The sequence below is a fragment of the Electrona antarctica genome, assembly GCF_951216825.1.
Source record: "Electrona antarctica genome assembly, contig: scaffold_240, whole genome shotgun sequence".
Classification (NCBI taxonomy): Eukaryota; Metazoa; Chordata; class Actinopteri; order Myctophiformes; family Myctophidae; genus Electrona; species Electrona antarctica.
Window position 1 is genome coordinate 17,501 of NW_027637404.1, and position 21,499 is coordinate 38,999.

Genomic DNA, 21,499 nt, shown 5'->3' on the forward strand with positions numbered 1-21,499 from the left:
CAGTGGTATGGTGGTGGTCAGGCTTTACCATGGGAGGTAGACATGTCTGCCACATGTACATACAGTGGTATGGTGGTGGTCAGGCTTTACCATGGGAGGTAGACATCTCTGCCACATGCACATACAGTGGTATGGTGGTCAGGCTTTACCATGGGAGGTATAGACATCTCTGCCACATGCACATACAGTGGTATGGTGGTGGTCAGGCTTTACCATGGGAGGTATAGACATCTCTGCCACATGCACATACAGTGGTATGGTGGTCAGGCTTTACCATGGGAGGTAGACATCTCTGCCACATGCACATACAGTGGTATGGTGATCAGGCTTTACCACCACATACAGTGGTATGGTGGTGGTCAGGCTTTACCATGGGAGGTATAGACATGTCTGCCACATACACATACAGTGGTATGGTGGTCAGGCTTTACCATGGGAGGTAGACATCTCTGCCACATACACATACAGTGGTATGGTGGTCAGGCTTTACCATGGGAGGTCAGGCTTTCCAGCATTGCATGCACCCGTTTCCCTTGGGTTAAATCTGGTAGGAGTAAAGGAAGTGGAAACAGGACCACACATGCAGTTAGGAGTAGGCATGTAATGATTCACTCAACTCACAATACCATTCCAATCACCATGCTAGGTTCACCATACGATTGTTCCCTATTTTAACACAAACTTATTTTTCCAGACGTATTTGTTTTTATTTTTATTTCTCTTACACAAATCTAGTATTTCCTTTTATTTTACGCATCACGATTCAAATTGCGATCTCTAATCTCATTTTAAATTTCCACCAGTTTTAATTGATTTTAGTCAATTTACGATTATATTGTTCCATGCCTAGTTAGAGGCAGAGAAACCATGAGGTGTCACCATGAGACAGTGGCCTCCCGTTTGAGGATGCTAAACTGGTGCTTTTGGCATCTAACAACCCAACTAAATATCCCGTCAGTGTCAGGATTGTCTAGTACAGTGGTTCCCAAAGTGGGGTCCGGGGACCCCCAGGCGTCCTTGAGGGAGTTCCAGGGGGTCCCCAGAGAAATGATAGTTAGGACCCTTATGTTCTGTAACTCTGAGAGTGTACAAATGGAACCAAATACACTCTCAGAGTTAAATTAACTTTGATTTTACACATTGGGGTCCCAATGATACTGTAGATGCCATTAAATGGGGGATCGTAGCCTAATTCAGGTCAAACCGGCGGCCCTTGAAATGAAAATGATTGAAAATCACTGCTAGAGCCGCAAGAATCTTCTCTTATGGGGGCTCCTTGGCATATATTTTCTAATGGGGGTCCATGGGTTAATGAGTATCATTTTGGGGGTCCATGAACATGAAAAGGTTGTGGAACCACTGGGCTAGTATAGTGAGTCTATAAAGAGCTGTCACGGTGGACGTGCCGTCAGAAATATTTCGCTGACATTGTGCAAGAAGGTTGCCTAATGACACAGCCAGCTTTAACTGGCAAACACACGCCTCCCTCTTCACCTTTATTTGGAGAAGCACATAGACTGGGACGGGCGCACCGCCTGCTAATAAAATAATGACAATATGAAACACTGTGGACCCACCTCTTAGTGAGTCGGTGCCAGCCAGCTGCACCGATTGCACAAGTCAAACTCAAGCGAACCCGTCAACTTGTGCCGCCGACGAGTGACTGCTGCGTGAAGTGCTGCCCGTGTTCGAGTCCAGTAAACAGAGCCAGAGTAGTGCTTCACAATTACCCTTGTGCTTCCATGGGATCAGTACATCTGATGATGGCCTGTCCAGTGTCCACTGAAAGAGCTGAAATAAGTGTAATATTGCAATATTTCCTCTTCCACTTCTGTGGCCCTCTGTTCATTTTGTACTACACTTTTAACCAATTCAAACGGCTGTTAACGTGAAGGTATTGTCCACATATCTATTCTGGTGAGAGTGGCGTTGGACGAGGGCTCCCGCCAGAGTCCTGAGAGCACTTTTGTTGACGAAAGAGGAAATTCTGCCCCAAATGTTTACATTTTTGATCACCTTTGATGCCATACTTTCGTCTGTCGATTTGCTGTCAAGGATACAGCCCTAATAATCAGTAAGACGCCCGAGGCTCGCTTCTCGCTTCGTGCACGCATCTGCCTCGTTGACGGCAGACTGCTGGGCAGACGCTGGCGCTTTGGCATGGGGGGGGGTCAGATCAACATGGAATGAATTCTGTACTGGCCATATTAGGAGCATGTCTTGAGTTTACAGGGTTTGATGAGGTCAGATCAACATATGTAATGTCAGAACAGGTCAGCTCCATACAGTATATGGAGATCTAAGGGTGGTAGCGGGGACATTCTCTTGAGGGTACAGGGTTTGAAGAGAGGGCCCAGGTAGGGCCGGGCCTTAATTTTCAGGGCTGTTGAGTACTCTAGTTTTCGCCGGCTGCTGGGCAGGGCTGCACTAATAACATTGGGGCAGGGCAGGCCCGTCTAGAGTTTGAAATTTGAATGGACAGGTATAAGTCAAAAGGGAGACATCGAAGAGGAAGGATGGATGGGGAAGGATCAACATCCATATATCCATATATGGAGATCTATTGGTTTGAGGTCAGATGTAGAGTTGCGGGCCAATATTGATGACATCAGGGATCTCCATATATGGGCTTAACTACGACAGCAGGTCGCATTTACCATGACATCAGGGTCTCCACATCTCCATCCCTGATGATGTCACGAGACCTGGGCACCACATATGGTGCCCGACCAACACACTGACTGGAAATGCACGATTCCATAGCGAACTGCGACCTTCGTTCGCGAAAACAAGAAATCATCATATACACAGTTAGGAAAAAGCGAAAACGTTTACAGTATAACAATTGAAGGGGGGGGGGGGGGGTACTACAGTTTCGAATTTGCAACCGCCCGTACAGTAGGTGCTCTTTGAGAGTGGTTTTGAAGGAGTCTAGGGATTGACATTTCTAACACATTTTAGGGGCATAGGAGCGAAATGAATTTAAGCCCTTATTTGATCTGATTCTGGGAATCTGTCTATCATTTACAGTATAGCGACCTGTCTCCCATATTGTGACCTGTCTATCATATATGGCTTGTCTGTCATAATTGGAGTGACAGCTCTCAGAAATCATATTTAAAGCTCTCTGTTGCCTGTAGCGTCTGTGTGTATGCGTGCGTCTGTGCGTGCGCGTGCAGTGTGTCTGTGTGCGTGCACGTCTGTGTGTTTTGAGGTAGAGACCCTCCACGGGGCTTCGGTTTTAATGACCACCCATGCGGTCATTTGTTGTTACACTGCGAGCATGTGCACATATCGCTGTATGTGTGTCTGTGTGAGTCGGCTCACTACAGCCCCTCGGGTATAGGAGGGTGTGCGTGCGTGCGTGCGTGCGTGCGTGCGTGCGTGCGTGCGTGCGTGCGCGGATTAATGGCGTGCTCTCAGCCTCTCACTCCACTCCCGGCTCATCTGTCTGATTCAGCCTGACACACTGTGCTCTCTTCAGGAACATTACAGTCAGAGAGAGAGAGACAGAGAGGGTGGAGAGAGAGAGAGAGGGAGAGCGACAGAGAGGGTGGAGAGAGAGAGAGAGGGAGAGCGACAGAGAGGGTGGAGAGAGAGAAAGAGGGAGAGCGACAGAGAGGGTGGAGAGAGAGAAAGAGGGAGAGATGGAGAGAGAGAGAGCGACAGAGAGGGTGGAGAGAGAGAAAGAGGGAGAGCGACAGAGGGTGGAGAGAGAGAAAGAGGGAGAGCGACAGAGAGGGTGGAGAGAGAGAAAGAGGGAGAGCGACAGAGAGGGTGGAGAGAGAGAAAGAGGGAGAGATGGAGAGAGAGAGAGCGACAGAGAGGGTGGAGAGAGAGAAAGAGGGAGAGCGACAGAGGGTGGAGAGAGAGAAAGAGGGAGAGCGACAGAGAGGGTGGAGAGAGAGAAAGAGGGAGAGCGACAGAGAGGGTGGAGAGAGAGAAAGAGGAAGAGATGGAGAGAGAGAGACGGAGAGGGTGGAGAGAGAGAGAGAGAGGGAGAGCGACAGAGAGGGTGGAGAGAGAGAGAGAGGGAGAGCGACAGAGAGGGTGGAGAGAGAGAGAGAGGGAGAGCGACAGAGAGGGTGGAGAGAGAGAAAGAGGGAGAGATGGAGAGAGAGAGAGCGACAGAGGGGGTGGAGAGAGAGACGCAGAGATGAAAGAGAAATATGAGAGAGGGAGGGCACAAGGGCATTGGCAGGGAGAACAGGGAGAGAGAGAGAGAAATGGAGACAACAGAGGAAAAGAGAGTGAACAAGGACGTTGGCAGAGAGAGAGAGAGAGTGAAAGAACAAAAGGGAGAAGAAATGGAGACAGTACACAGTGAAATCCTGAGCGTTCGTTCAGGTCGGAGAGTGTACAAAATGTAATGTAACCAAATGAACCCTTTTACGGGTCCATTTGTTTCCATTTGTACACACTCAGACTTAAAGATTTTACTGTGTGTGTGTGTGTGTGTGTGTGTGTGCGTGTGCGTGCGTGTGTGCGTGCGTGCATGGAGGGGGGGCTGAGAGCGGAGTGAGATGGAGGAAAAAGGATGAGGGACAGAGTATTTGAAAGGAGATTGCTCCTCGCTAAGCTAAACGCCACCCCGCCACCGGTTGGAAGGTGTCAGGGGGAATGGGCTGTATCTGTGTGCATATGGCCGCTATATATTATATATGCACACAGAATAACTCTTGCTATACTTCCGGGCAGCTTCCCTACTTCGGGCGGCAGTGGCTCGGAGTGGCTGGATGGCAACTGCAAGGTCGCCTGTTCGAACCCGGGCTCCCCCAGAGTTAGTGTCAAAGTGTCCTTGAGCAAGACACTGAACCCCAAATTGCTCCTGATGTGCTGGCTAGTGCCTTGCATGGTTTCTGCCGCCATCGGTGTATGAATGTGTGTGTGAATGGGTGAATTGATGCACAATCTATGTAAAGCGCCTTGGATAAAGGCGCTATATAACTCAATACAACAACTGTTAACTGTGAGTGGACGACACCATAACGCATTACACTTGTTTACAATAGGGCCCACCATTTTCAATTCATCAAAACAATTAGAGACGTATACGAATACCGGTATACACGATGATACTAATTAAGGCTCTGTTCCATGTAGCGTGCAGTGGTTCTCAAACTTTTTATTTTCAAGGACCCCCATAACTCAAATGGAAGCCTTTACGGGTCTACTTGGTTCCATTTGTATACTCTCAAGAGTTACACACCCTTATATGGTCCATTTGGGACCCACTCAAGGACACTGTGAGACCCACTGGTTATAGCAGAGTGTTGCCAGTGAGCCAACATGCACAATAGCAGCACCCTGACTGTGTTTGACCAGAATGGAACAGAGCCTCCATTAGCATCATAGCGGTAACACCTGTGAAGTATAGGGAAGGGGCCCAAATTATTTCCAAAATGGCGTGTGTGCATAGAGCCCATTAACCGTAGGCCAGATGTAGGGAAGGATTGTGCCCGTCCCTAACGCGAGTGTGGAATCCCCTTGGCGTTTGAGTAAATGGCCACGCCCCAACTCCTACTATAGTAAGTAAGCCTTGCCGAGCCAATCTCCGGTTTCTGTAGCGTGAGGCAGCAACAAGTACACCCCCTGGACATGACGCTAGTATGTCGCAGGGACTTACCCCCAATCCAACTCTTGATGCTGAGTGCCAAGGCATTGGGTCCCATTTTTAGAGTCTTTGGTATGACCCGGCCGGGGATCGAACCCCAAACTCTCAGTCTCAGGGCGGACACTCTAACCACAAGGACACTGAGCTGGTTCCCTCCTACTAGTAGTAGGGGATAAAGTACAGTTTTAGACTGCAAACTTGAGCCACGAGGGACACCACCGAGCGCGCAAGTTGTCGTGTCGAAAGTAGCGAAGTTCGCTTAGTCGACTCAGCCCCGTTCGAGTTGCTACCCCGATATGGACAGAATAGTAAATCCTCGTCCCCCAGAGTCCCGCAAGTAGGGAAAGTCTCGAGGGGGGGCGTGACCATTTACTCAAACGCGCAGGTCCATAACCTGTCTGAACCGTGTTGCCATGTCGTGGTTATAAGCAACTTCAAGATTTTCTGGGCTTGTTTCTAAAGTGTAGTTGTTTTTTGTGGCTTGTTTCTAAAGTAGATGCTTATTTGTTTCCTAATGTTGTTCAATGCAGTGATTCTCACATGTTTCCATGTTAAGGACCCCCACATTAATGTGTGTGTCCAAGGGACCCCCATACCAGATTTGTTTGTTGTAAAAATGTTTCAAAAACATTCCATTTCCAGGATTATAATTATTCTTTTAAATAGTAAATCTACAAGTTCACAACGCGTTGCATCGCTTCTTTTGGGCTTGTTTTTATAGACCTGGTTGCTCATTTCTCTCACACAATCTGGCAACACTTGTGTCTGAAGCGTCTGGGAAGATGAAGATGGGGCACAAAGAGCCAACTAACAATGCCATGGGAGGATCAACTTGCTCTCGCTCAGGCAGGTGTGTGTTTATGAGAAAAATATACAGAAATAAACCCTTCAAAGTCAAGGTCACTCCCATTCAATCATCTCTCTCTCTCTCTCTCTCTCTCTCTCTCTCTCTCCCCCCCCCCCCCCTCTCTCTGATGAAACCCAACGTAAGAGGAGACCAAAGCGTGTAGGAACGTCTGCCGTGAGAGATAGTATTTTTTATCACTCCGCAGCATGCAGGAGTTAGGAGTCAGCACACGATGCTACCCTCAGCTAACCTCACCTCTAATGTGGCTTAGTACGGCTCGCTAATGAATGTTTTAACGTTATGTTGGTGTCAGAGTGGCTGTGGCTGTGTGTGTGTGTGTGTGTGTGTGTGTGTGTGTGTGTGTGTGTGTGTGTGTGCGTGTGCGTGTGCGTGTGTGTGTGTGTGTGTGTGCGCGAGTCAGCGAGCAGATGAAAGAGACAAGCTCACCCGTGGGACACTGATGAACAATGCATTTGTTGTCAACATGTGCACACACACAGACGCGCACACACAAATACGTGTTTGAACACACAAAGTCAGAGAGACATGCGCACGTGCACACACACACACACACACACACACACACACACACACACACACCCTCGTCCCATTTAACTAAATCACCTTGGATTAGACCCACTTCCTAAAGCTCATTTTAAAGTCTGCCAGATATCCTTCGCAGGAGAGAGAGAGAGGGAGAGAGAGAGAGAGGGGGGGAGAGAGAGAGAGAGAGAGATAGAGAGAGAGAGAGAGAGAGAGAGACACTGTGGCGGTGGCGGGTGAGAGACACAGTGGTGGAAAGTAACTAAGTACATTTACCTAATTACATTTCTGAGGTGTGTGTACTTTACTTGAGTATTTCCAATACTTTTACTTCTACTCCACTAGGCCTATATATACATCTCAGATCCAAATATTGTACTTTTACTCCACTAAATGTATTTGAAAACTTTAGTTTCTATTTGTATATATTTGGATTATTATTACAGAATATACATGAACCACTTCAGCCCTATTTACATTATTATTACATTATCAATTATCATACACCTCCCCAGAGTTCCAAATGGCCTAGGAGGGGGTCCATTTGGTTCCATTTGTACGCTCTTGGGGCTTAAGTGTACAACATACAGGATCTTTCAGTGTAGAGGCATGTTCAGAAGAGTGGAACAGTACAGGATGATGTGATAAACACAGATTACACTGCAGCCTCATTTCACTGGCCGGGCATAACAACCTAAACTGACTCCACCAGATGGGGCAGCAGAGAGTACACTGGGTTCCCGGGGAACCCAGTGTACTCTCTGCTGCCCCATCTGGCGGAGTCAGGTTAATAACAACCTGGGCATAACATGGTTTGTTTGTTACCAGGGCCGTTGATGATTACACATTGAAGGAGACGATTGTCACATGCACAAATAATTGCGATTACCGATTTCATTGTGTTTTTTTTGCATTGAACATTGGATTGTTGCGATTTCTATTTCTGTTTGGCTTTTAGGCTTCGTAATTGCAAATTGCACAGGGCAGATATGACAAATAACTTAAATATACAGATAAATCACTGTCACCTTTAATATTTTTTTTCATTTTCTTCTTTGCACATTTGTTTTTACAAAATAGCTGAAATAGTTGATCTACAAACGTACAACATGTCACAAAGTGACGTGTTCTAAGCTATACAAATAATTGTGATTATCTCAAATAATTGCAATTAGGCAAATATGTATTCATTGTGACAGGCCTATGTGATACGTGCGACTAGAACAGTAATTGTGTAATTGTGACTGGCATTCTGAAATGTTGGCTCTTTCAGAATTGTGTGAGGAGAGGAATTTTAACACATTTCAAGATTATCTTTTTTTATTGTGATTTCCTTGAACCACTTATTTGTTTTTGGGCAAAGAAGAAGGCCTTGATTGGCCCATTTAGTCATGATGAGATGCTCTGGTGACTGATTGCCAAATTCATTACAACAGAAGATACTTTTTTCTCTCACTGAACCACTTCCAACATGGCTTCCCTATTTTGCGGGGCATGTCGTCATTGGTGAGCATTTTCACAAAAAAAATTGGGCTATTTTTGAACGGGGGCATAATCACATGTACATTGATTCTGCAAAAATAGGCCAACGTGCCCAAAATAGCAGATCTACTGTAGAGATGTATGTCGCAAACTTGTAGATACGGCTATCTTTGCTGTATCGGAAGTGGTCAACGCTCTTATTCATGAATGCTCACCCTGTTCGTTCCTCAAAAATCATCCAGTGGTTATTTTTCTCACTCTGACACATCCTGTCCGTGATACAGAGACATATTTTTATTTTTAATTCTCTCTACCTCTCTTGCTGTGACTAGTGGGTGTGAGTAAGGAGAAGGTCCATTGGACAATGACGGACATTGTCAGACAAACAAGGGGCTGTATGCTACATCATGGACAAAGATACTAGTGCCCTCTGACACACACCCACGCACGCACGTGTGTGCGCGTGCACACACACACACACACACACCACACACCACACACCCACACACACACACACAGACGTTGGTCCTTGGGAGTACATTGCTACATATGTTGCATTAGCACACTTTGTTATATTAGCAGCGCTCTGTAGCATTGCTTGTCTTTCATACATTTGCCTTTTCCTCGTTCCTGTGCCTCAGATGCAAATGTGCCGTCTTTAATGAGCCAATATGGAGCTAACGGAGAGTGGAGGAGATGCACTGATGCTCTCGGTTTTTCTTGATTGATTCCTGAATGAACGAGAGGGGGCGGGGCAACGTGGGCAGCGCAGCGTAGCGTGTGTGTGTGTGTGTGTGTGTGTGTGTGTGTGTGTGTGTGTGTGTGTGTGTGTGTGTGTGTGTGTGTGTGTGTGTGTGTGTGTGTGTGTGTGTGTGTGTGTGTGTGTGTGTGTGTGTGTGTGTGTGTGTGTGTGTGTGTGTGTGTGTGTGTGTGTGTGTGTCATGTCATCCTGTGAGAGAGAAGAGAGATTGCATCTGGCATCGATGTAGAAATGAGTATTGGAAATGCTTCGTATATGTTTTAAGAGATTGTTTTGTTGAGAGAAGAAACAGGTAATAGCTTTCATTCACACACATGCTCCTGATTACATGTTACCGTTAACGCACATCTATTTATAGTCGCGAGTGCGAGTAAATGATAGGTGTGTCTGGCCTTGTCAGTCATCACAGTACCCCCCATCACACACGCACGCATGCATGCACGCGCGGGCACGCACGCACACACGCGCGCACACACACACACACACACACACACACACTTTTTTGTTTTATTTTCATCACAGTGTTGCTCATCATACATAATCATTTTCCATGTTCTTGTTAATGGCTTTATTAATTTATATTAGTACATTTTCATTGAAGCAATAACAAACTTACCTGAATAAAAGAGTTGGTGGCGTACGTTGGTGAGATATTAGAATTTCCTTCATACGTAGATCAAGGGGATATTTTGGGCTAGACTTTTCGAATCAATCCGCACTTTAAAATGCATTAAGACGCGACATTGACGTATAAGTTTGACAAATAATAGTGCGAGATGATTATGCTTTGGAAAATGGTTGGCAGTAATGTAAGTTTACCGTGGCCTGGGCTGTGGCTCAGCGGTCCAGGCACCTTGCTTGGCTGGTAATCCAGTCTGGCAGTGTGCCGCGGGTTCGACTCCCGATCCCGACGGCCTTTACTGCATGTTATCCCCCCCATCTCTCTCTCCCCATTTCCTGTCGGCCTACTGTCTATCCCTCCATAAGAAAAAATATATAAAATAAAGGTGAAAGCCACAAAAAAACAAACAAAAACAAACAAAAAGTTTACCGTGAGTCAGTCAGTGGGCTGAACATGCCAGAGCACCGTTATGATCCTTTAAAAGTGTTATAAAGTGTGTGAGTCTGTCTTCTGTCTGTATCATCTGTATATCGACATATATCTCTGGGTGGGCGTTGCTGCATATTCTTTGTACTGTAGGCGACCTCAGGGGCTTAGGGCCACTCTGCTGGGCTCAGCACTCACGCACACACACACGCGCACACACACACACACACACACACACACACACACACACACACGCGCGCGTTACATGCATGCGCAAATGCACACACACGCCACATGCCGTGTGTAATCTGCTCCAGACATATCATGTGTTGTGCGTGCAATATAGAGACACAGTATAGAGATGATATAGGGCAGAGGAATGGAGGACTAAAGTGTCAGACCCACGTGCATTGCGTGCGTGGGTGCAATTGTGCGTTCGCGCGTGTGTGAAGGAGAAGTAATCAAGAGACAGACCAGAGCACACTCATGTATCAAATATCCATATTAAATGGTAAATGGTGCATTTATATAGCGCCTTTATCCAAGGCGCTTTACATAGATTGTGCATTACATTCACCCATTCACACACACATTCATACACCGATTGCGGCGGAAGCCATGCAAGGTACCAGCCAGCACATCGGGAGCAATTTGGGGTTCAGTGTCTTGCCCAAGGACACTTCGACATGTAGCCAGGAGGAGCCGGGATTCGAACCGCCGACCCATGGATCATTGGACGACCTGCTCTACCTCTTGAGCCACAATGATATATTGATACGGCAATATCTATATATATCTATCTATATTTGTATGTATTATTACTGTGGGATCTATCTATGCAGTGGCGGTTAGTTTTTTGATAGGCCCTGCCCTAGGCTATATAGTCATTAATTTGTGACAGACAGATATAACTAATAGGCATGAGCAAAGGCCAAAAGTACAAAGACATTTGAGGAGATACTACAGATGGGTGATGTGAGAGAAGTCTAATGGGCTACATGCACTGATCAAACCAACTGTAACTGCACTACTGCACTTGTTCTTCTGAAGACTTCAACAGATCATTTGATATAGCGTGGCTCTGGACGAGATGGCCATCTACACGAGGACGTTCACGGTGGCTCAGATTGTCAACATTTGGGCTAGTCTTTCAGAGCTAAGACGTCTCTAGGCAGTGAATGACGGCGGTTGAATCGGGCTGAACGTTTTGCCCAAATATGGAGCCGTGTGTCATGCTGTAGATAGACTTTGTTTTTGATCATAATCGTAGTTACTATTGCACACGTGTGGAATAACTCTTTTTAGGCAACCATGCCAACCGACATACTGGCTTGCTTATTACTCAACGTATAACAGCCTTTAAATCTTAGGCTCATGAAACACTGTCGTAAGGTGTGCTTGGTTGTTGTATTAGGCTCATGAAACACTGTCGTAAGGTGTGCTTGGTTGTTGTATTAGGCTCCTGAAACACTGTCGTAAGGTGTGCTTGGTTGTTGTATTAGGCTCCTGAAACACTGTCGTAAGGTGTGCTTGGTTGTTGTATTAGGCTCCTGAAACACTGTCGTAAGGTGTGCTTGGTTGTTGTATTAGGCTCCTGAAACACTGTCGTAAGGTGTGCTTGGTTGTTGTATTAGCTAATGAAACACTGTCGTAAGGTGTGCTTGGTTGTTGTATTAGCTATGAAACACTGTCTTAAGGTGTGCTTGGTTGTTGTATTAGCTATGAAACACTGTCTTAAGGTGTGCTTGGTTGTTGTATTAGCTAATGTTTTAAGGTGTGCTTGGTTGTTGTATTAGCTAATGTTTTAAGGTGTGCTTGGTTGTTGTATTAGCTAATGTTTTAAGGTGTGCTTGGTTGTTGTATTAGCTAATGTTTTAAGGTGTGCTTGGTTGTTGTATTAGCTAATGTTTTAAGGTGTGCTTGGTTGTTGTATTAGCTAATGTTTTAAGGTGTGCTTGGTTGTTGTATTAGCTAATGTTTTAAGGTGTGCTTGGTTGTTGTATTAGCTAATGTCTTAAGGTGTGCTTGGTTGTTGTATTAGCTAATGTCTTCTAAGGTGTGCTTGGTTGTTGTTTTAGCTAATGTTTTAAGGTGTGCTTGGTTGTTGTATTAGCTAATGTTTTAAGGTGTGCTTGGTTGTTGTATTAGCTAATGTTTTAAGGTGTGCTTGGTTGTTGTATTAGCTAATGTTTTAAGGTGTGCTTGGTTGTTGTATTAGCTAATGTTGCGTCTCTCGGTCTTAAGGTGTGCTTGGTTGTTGTATTAGCTAATGTTGCGTCTCTCGGTCAGCTTACAGCCTCTTTTCACACGCTAGTTGTTTTAAATCCTGAGGATTTGAACAACGCCGTCTGTCTGAGCACCACCAATCCTCTTTAGACAAGCACCAATCTGGAACATACTGTTGCTGTTCCCATCACTGTCTGGGAATCGATCAAAACTCGACGTTGAACAAGACGGTGAAGCCTTCTAAAAAAGTATTTTACATCCTGACAGTTTTCTGAAAAAGCTATGTTTCTATGTCAGTCGTTCTTCGATTTTTCAAAAATAGCAGACCTACAAGCCACTCGGTGGCGCGCTATGAGCTTGTAGATCTGCTATTTTTCAATAGCTAAAGCATAACATAATGCTAACACCAAAAGGGGTCTAACCATGGGCAGATTGAAACCATGGTCAGACTATGTGAAAATCCTGAGGATCCGTTTAAATCCAAGAGTTAATTTGAAATTCCGTTTCAAGTAAGTGGTGGAGCGTATAAGCTAGACTTAACCCACAATCATTGACACAATTATGTGACAAATAAAAGGTAGTCATTACATTTTGTTGCTGATATCTACAATGTAGATATATCAATCAATCAACTTTATTTGTTCAGACTCAGGGTCCAATAAAAAACAGACAACATAAAACACTACAGACAGAGAAGAAGCACTCCTATCCCATAAAAACATCAATTTTACACTAAACTTTCATACCAGTGCTTCCATAAAGCAGACCGATACCTGGTGCTACTGAAGCTGGGGTTACACAGCAGCATAATTATACCGTTTTTGAGACTCATTGATCCGACACATAAATGTATACATTAAGTTTCTCAGTAAGGCATGAAAAAATATACTCCGTTACAAGTAGAAGTCCGGAATTCAAAATGTACTTGAGTAAAACGTAAAAGTATTGGCATCAAAATGTACTTAAAGTACGAAAAGTAGAAAGTACTCATTATGCAGAATGTCCTATTTCGAGAGAGAGACAGAGAGACAGAGAGAGAGAGAGATAGACAGAGAGAGAGAGAGAGAGAGAGAAATGAATAGGAGACGATAATGATTCTGTCTCACCAGAAGACTAAAGTGAGCGAGAGAGATAACGGTGTGAAAAGAGGAGAGAGAGAGAGAGAGAGAGGAGAGATAGCTAAATCCTCTGTGTTCATTTAAGTGAGTGTAAAAATGGACCCAAACTGAGCCTTTAGCTCCTGAGTTAAAATGGACCCAAACGGAGTCACTCCTCTGAGTTAAAATGGACCCAAACGGAGCCACTTCTCTGAGTTAAAACCCAATTACCGCCAGCATTAATTAATCCATCGATAGCGTACTGCCAGTAACTGCGCGTAACACTTTGAATAACCAAATATCCGTAATCGCATCTTACTATGAAACAATTCCGTGTGTGTTGACATCACTGGTGGTTGTTCTCTCAGTCGGTGGTGGAAAAAGTGGACCGCGAGTATCACAGCGCCTGCTACAGGCCGTTGAAAACGCTTGTCTGGGCCAAATTTGCCCCCTCAATGTCAGTTCCGAGATACAGGCATCTGAAGACAGAGCAGAGAACGCAAGTGGATGCGCGCGCATCTTCAAAATGGCCGCGGCCATTGTGTGTTTGTCTCCCAGAGTGTTGTTTGCGGTAGCAATATCAGCTAACGATCGAAACGGATCAAAAAGCGATTAAAAGCTAGTTCACAGCTTTCTCGCGTTTGGCGGAGAAGTTAGAAAGAGTAGGTTCCATGTGAAATGGACCCAAACAGAGCCTTTAGCTCCTCTGAGATAAAATGGACCCAAACGGAGCCTTTAGCTCCTCTGAGTTAAAATGGACCCAAACGGAGCCTTTAGCTCCTCTGAGTTAAAATGGACCCAAACGGAGCCTTTAGCTCCTCTGAGTTAAAATGGACCCAAACGGAGCCTTTAGCTCCTGAGTTACATTAACAGGGTTTTACTGTGATGGTGCAAACATGTGTGAACAGAGAGAGAGCTGGAAAGATGCATGGACTGATGGACTGATGGACAGATAGACGTAGAGAGACAGAGAGAGGACGATGGAGGGGAGACAGACAGACAGACAGACAGACAGACAGACAGACAGACAGACAGACAGAGAGAGAGAGAGGGAGGGAGAGCTAAATGAGTAGTGAAAGGCAGTGATAGGATGAAAACAAGACAGGGAATGAATGGGACGCTGATGAATAGAGATGGAGCCCAAATGGGACGAGCGAGAGGAGAGAACGAAAGAGCGATGTGACAGAGAGAGAGAGAGAGAGGAAATGGAGAGAGGAGGAGGAGGGAGTCAGTGAAATGAGCGACGGAGACAGTGATGGAGCGGAAACGATAAGAGAGAGAAAGAGAGGGAGGGAGAGAGAGAGAGAGGGGTGGTAGAGTCATGTTTGATTCTCATCAGTGAGAGGGCTGTTGGAAAAAAATACTCAATTGTTTTACTTAAGTAAAAGTATCTGGAGTAGTCTGGAATTCAAAATGTACTTGAGTGAAAGTACAAAAGTATTGGCATCAAAATGTACTTTAAGTACCACAAGTAAAAGTACTCATTGTGCCGAATGCCTCATTTCAAGTTTTCAAATGTATAAACATCTTTTATACATTGGTGAGCTACTTGCAGATTTTCAAATGGCCCAAATGTGAACTCATCACACAAAGTTCTAAAGCTTAACTTTGGTAGATTATTTTCCCACTTTAATAACACCAAATGGTATTGTATTTTATTTATATATAAATGGTATTGGTATTGTATGTTATATCGTTTTTATCGTTTATTAATGATTAGTAACCGACTGTACCAACGAGGGATAGCTTGTAAGGATTTTTACCCTTTATACATCTTACACTTAGTGCAGCTAGGGAACTCAGTAGCGTGTGGAAGATCCATAGATACGCAGCCACAGTATTTGTCATTTACTAGAGTAAATGTACTTATCACCACTGATCATGCGACTGCTGAGGTTGCCTTTGTCACTGTGACTGATCCACTGTGACTGATGTACACACACACACACACACACACGCGCACACACACACGCGCATGCACACGCACACATGCACACACGCGCACACACAGTAAAATCCTCAGTGTTACGGGTCTGTTTAGTTACATGTGCACACTCTTTAGAGTTACAAATGGATAAATTATCATTGAGGATTTTACTGTGTAGGGTACACAAACATGTGTGTGTGTGTGTGCGTGTGCGTGTGTGTGCGTGCGTGCGTGTGCAAGCACATGCCCTCAGGTAGCTAACCTAGTTTTGTGGCTTGTTTTTCTATATACCAGCACACACTGTAGTGTACACACACACACACACACACACACACACACACACACACACACACACACACACACACACACACACACACACACACACACACACACACACACACACACACACACACACACACACACACACACACACACACACTGTATTACTATACTTGTGAGGACATAATTTACCATTCTTTTGCTGTTTTCAACCCTAACCCTGAAGCTTGAGTAATACTTAGTTGCGTGCCTGTTACACTTGCACTGGAAATAGCTGATCTACAAGCTCACAACTTGCTGCTGTATCGCATATAGTAATAGTGCGCGCGCGCACACACACACACACGCACGCACGCACGCACGCACACACACACACAGGCACACACTGACTCCTGCGCACGCCCTTAGACGCTAATCGTTAACTCTCACTCATGCTGAGGCATAAATACATCATTAACTGTTCACACAGATTCACACACACACACACACACACACACACACACACACCCTATGCCTCTCAATCACGCAGATAGTACACAAACACATGCATACTGCGTCCAGCCGGCTGCAGACATTTAGTGCCACTAAATGTCTGCAGTCGGCTGGACGCTCTGAATTAGTGGACTATTCTTACTGACGGCTCAAATGAACACTCAGGATTTTACAGTGGGTAGTCGGTGTGCAGTATATTGCTGTCGGGTGGAAACCATGTATGTCCAAAACAGTTCCTTTTATTATTTTTATTTCTATTTTTTTTTTTTTTTTTTTTAATTTGCCACTAATTTACGATTTAGGCATAAGCAAGCTAAGTACGCCCAGTATGCCGTAGCCTAACTCCACAATGTGTTTTTGTTCCTACAGTACTACGAGATGTCTTATGGGCTCAACATCGAGATGCACAAGCAGGTAAGGAAAACACACTGCTTTTTAGCCGGATTTATCTTCTGGCAAATATGTGTATAGATTGTAGTAGATAAATGTTTATGTGTGAGTGAGTATTTCTATCCACTTGTTTTATGTTAGCGTGTGCAGATGCACGTGACTGTGCACGCGTATACGTGTGTCCCTGATCACTCTCGAGGAGGAGTGTGCTCACTCAGCCAAGCTGCTTGTCATTTCCCATAATTACTCCTCGAGTCACACGTACGGCACACGGAGAGGAACAAAAGACTGCTGCTAGGAGGTTGACAGACAGACAGACAGACAGACAGACAGACATTATGTATTCGACTGTCATTTTGTCTTCAAGGTGACAGACAGAGAGACATCGGGCGGACAGACAGACGGACGCCAGAGTTATGGTTTTATTATCCACTTAACCGACATTATCCCTCAAGGTGTTAGCCTCTTGTCTCTCTGAGGACAGTGGACGTCGCCTCTTGTCTCTCTGAGGACAGCGGACGTCGCCTCATGTCTCTCTGGGGGCAGTGGACGTCGCCGCTTGTCTCTCTGAGGACAGCGGACGTCGCCTCATGTCTCTCTGGGGGCAGCGGACGTCGCCGCTTGTCTCTCTGAGGACAGTGGACGTCGCCTCTTGTCTCTCTGAGGACAGTGGACGTCGCCTCTTGTCTCTCTGAGGACAGTGGACGTCGCCTCTTGTCTCTCTGAGGACAGTGGACGTCGCCTCTTGTCTCTCTGGGGGCAGTGGACGTCGCCGCTTGTCTCTCTGAGGACAGTGGACGTCGCCTCTTGTCTCTCTGAGGACAGTGGACGTCGCCTCTTGTCTCTCTGAGGACAGTGGACGTCGCCTCTTGTCTCTTGGACGTCGCCTCTTGTCTCTCTGAGGACAGCGGAAGTCGCCTCTTGTCTCTCTGAGGACAGTGGACGTCGCCTCTTGTCTCTCTGAGGACAGTGGACGTCGCCTCTTGTCTCTCTGAGGACAGTGGACGTCGCCTCTTGTCTCTCTGGGGGCAGCGGACGTCGCCTCTTGTCTCTCTGAGGACAGCGGACGTCGCCTCTTGTCTCTCTGAGGACAGCGGACGTCGCCTCTTGTCTCTCTGAGGACAGTGGACGTCGCCTCTTGTCTCTTGGACGTCGCCTCTTGTCTCTTGGACGTCGCCTCTTGTCTCTCTGAGGACAGCGGACGTCGCCTCTTGTCTCTCTGGGGGCAGCGGACGTCGCCTCTTGTCTCTCTGGGGACAGCGGACGTCGCCTCTTGTCTCTCTGAGGACAGCGGACGTCGCCTCTTGTCTCTCTGGGGGCAGCGGACGTCGCCTCTTGTCTCTCTGAGGACAGCGGACGTCGCCTCTTGTCTCTCTGAGGACAGTGGACGTCGCCTCTTGTCTCTTGGACGTCGCCTCTTGTCTCTTGGACGTCGCCTCTTGTCTCTCTGGGGACAGCGGACGCCGCCTCTCGTCTCTCTGGGGACAGTGGACGTCGCCTCTTGTCTCTCTGAGGACAGTGGACGTCGCCTCTTGTCTCTCTGAGGACAGTGGACGTCGCCTCTTGTCTCTCTGAGGACAGTGGACGTCGCCTCTTGTCTCTCTGGGGGCAGCGGACGTCGCCTCTTGTCTCTCTGAGGACAGCGGACGTCGCCTCTTGTCTCTCTGAGGACAGCGGACGTCGCCTCTTGTCTCTCTGAGGACAGTGGACGTCGCCTCTTGTCTCTTGGACGTCGCCTCTTGTCTCTTGGACGTCGCCTCTTGTCTCTCTGAGGACAGCGGACGTCGCCTCTTGTCTCTCTGGGGGCAGCGGACGTCGCCTCTTGTCTCTCTGGGGACAGCGGACGTCGCCTCTTGTCTCTCTGAGGACAGCGGACGTCGCCTCTTGTCTCTCTGGGGGCAGCGGACGTCGCCTCTTGTCTCTCTGAGGACAGCGGACGTCGCCTCTTGTCTCTCTGAGGACAGTGGACGTCGCCTCTTGTCTCTTGGACGTCGCCTCTTGTCTCTTGGACGTCGCCTCTTGTCTCTCTGGGGACAGCGGACGCCGCCTCTCGTCTCTCTGAGGACAGTGGACGTCGCCTCTTGTCTCTCTGAGGACAGTGGACGTCGCCTCTTGTCTCTCTGAGGACAGTGGACTTCACCTCTTGTCTCTCTGAGGACAGTGGACGTCACCTCTTGTCTCTCTGAGGACAGCTGATGTCGTCTCTTGTCTCTCTGGGGACAGTGGACGTCACCTCTTGTCTCTCTGGGGACAGTGGACGTCACCTCTTGTCTCTCTGGGGACAGTGGACGTCGCCTCTTGTCTCTCTGGGGACAGTGGACGTCACCTCTTGTCTCTCTGAGGACAGTGGACGTCGCCTCTTGTCTCTCTGGGGACAGTGGACGTCGCCTCTTGTCTCTCTGAGGACAGTGGACGTCGCCTCTTGTCTCTCTGAGGACAGTGGACGTCGCCTCTTGTCTCTCTGAGGACAGTGGACGTCGCCTCTTGTCTCTCTGAGGACAGTGGACGTCGCCTCTTGTCTCTCTGAGGACAGCGGACGTCGCCTCTTGTCTCTCTGAGGACAGCGGACGTCGCCTCTTGTCTCTCTGAGGACAGCGGACGTCGCCTCTTGTCTCTCTGAGGACAGCGGACGTCGCCTCTTGTCTCTCTGAGGACAGCGGACGTCGCCTCTTGTCTCTCTGAGGACAGTGGACGTCGCCTCTTGTCTCTCTGAGGACAGCGGACGTCGCCTCTTGTCTCTCTGAGGACAGCGGACGTCACCTCTTGTCTCTCTGGGGACAGTGGACGTCACCTCTTGTCTCTCTGGGGACAGTGGACGTCGCCTCTTGTCTCTCTGGGGACAGTGGACGTCACCTCTTGTCTCTCTGAGGACAGTGGACGTCGCCTCTTGTCTCTCTGGGGACAGTGGACGTCGCCTCTTGTCTCTCTGGGGACAGTGGACGTCACCTCTTGTCTCTCTGAGGACAGTGGACGTCGCCTCTTGTCTCTCTGAGGACAGTGGACGTCGCCTCTTGTCTCTCTGAGGACAGTGGACGTCACCTCTTGTCTCTCTGAGGACAGTGGACGTCGCCGCTTGTCTCTCTGGAGACAGTGGACGTCACCGCTTGTCTCTCTGAGGACAGTGGACGTCGCCTCTTGTCTCTCTGAGGACAGTGGACGTCGCCTCTTGTCTCTCTGAGGACAGTGGACGTCACCTCTTGTCTCTCTGAGGATAGCGAACGTCGCCTCTTGTCTCTCTGAGGACAGCGAACGTCACCTCTTGTCTCTCTGAGGACAGTGGACGTCGCCTCTTGTCTCTCTGAGGATAGCGAACATCGCCTCTTGTCTCTCTGAGGACGGCGAACGTCGCCTCTTGTCTCTCTGAGGACAGCGAACGTCGCCTCTTGTCTCTCTGGGGACAGCGAACGTCGCCGGGGAGGATAACACATAAGGCTTTTCACAATTTATACTAATGGGTTAGAAGATGCTGTATAGGTGATGTTAGTGGGAACCATGAATATATATATATATATTTTTAAGATATTGTTTTTGGCTTTTTCTGCCTTTAATGATAGGTTGAAAGTAGACTGACAGGAAATGGGGAGAGAGATGGGGGAAGACACGCAGCAAAGGCCGTCGGGATCGGGAGTCGAGCCCGCGGCACGCCGTCAGGCTGGCTTGGCAGCCTAGGTGCCCAGACGGTTGAGCTAACCGTCTGGGCCAACCATGAATATTTTGAGAGTGGCTCTCTATGATGATAGTCAAGATGAGATTATGACACTAATCCCATACGGTAGTGCTTGTGTCAGTTCAGTTTGTATATAATAATAACATGGCGTCAGATTTCTGTCTGAATACTTGTGGCTTATTGTCTGCACCTCTTGATTAAGCACACGTTGATGGCACGTTTACTTCTGACGGAATGGAACCCATGATGACATTTCCGTTACAAGCTGTACAAGCTGGTAACATCAATAAAAGAGACATATGTGCAGGTGAGAAAAGAAACCCATGGAGGGCTTATATGTGGTTCTCACCAAAGATAATATACAAATAGTAAGTAGACAAAGTAATCAATCATAGGTATGGAAAATTGGAGATGGGGATAATGGGAATGGATACTGTGTTGATTAATTTTGTCACTCACTTTCAATGCCCACATTATATCATGTCAGGGTCAGATTTTAATAATAATGAGGTAGAAGGAAAATGTCCTTATGCACACCTACGAGGAACAGGTGTGTCGGATAGATGATCTGGAAGAGTAGGATAGAACTGGAATCTGGATACCGCACAAGACAGTGTGCGGTATCCCAGTTATTTTCCCTGCTCTAATAATGGGGCCCCATGTCTCCAATAATAATGGGGCCCCATGTCTCCAATAATGAACCAAGTCAGATTTAAAGGCTAATGTCTTAGATCACGGTTCAGTATCCAGTGTGTCTGTTGCAGCAGAGCAGGGGCGTTGCAGGTCAGCGTTGTTTTATTTCCTGAGCCAGAAATAGGTTGAGAAGCAACTACTTTAAATCCCCTCCGTGTTCCACTCGGAAACACAGAACACTCGTACATCCAAACACAGCCCTGCTGGGCCCTGCAGGCACGCATACCACGAGCAACATTCAAAAGAAGAAATCTGTTGGGAGCATGGCTCTGAGGTGTGGAGGGAACAATCTGTTGGGAGCATGGCTCTGAGGTGTGGAGGGAACACAAAAAAGATAGCAGAAAGGAAACTCAGATGCACCGTAAAAGGTATGGATGGATGGATGGATGGATGGATTGATTGATTGATCGATCCCCTGAGCAGACAGACCTCAA

The 21,499-nt window shown here is 47.1% G+C and overlaps 1 protein-coding gene across 1 annotated transcript in view; it reads left to right on the forward strand.

Annotated features, from left to right (window-relative positions):
* Nucleotides 1-21,499, forward strand: part of tle2b (TLE family member 2, transcriptional corepressor b) — a gene marked incomplete at its 5' end in the record, with an annotated part of 110,024 nt that overhangs the window by 10,321 nt on the left and 78,204 nt on the right. The window contains one exon of the mRNA XM_079531793.1: nt 16,685-16,729. Within this exon, the coding sequence (XP_079387919.1) occupies nt 16,685-16,729 (45 nt within the window). The remainder of the gene's footprint in view (nt 1-16,684; nt 16,730-21,499) is intronic.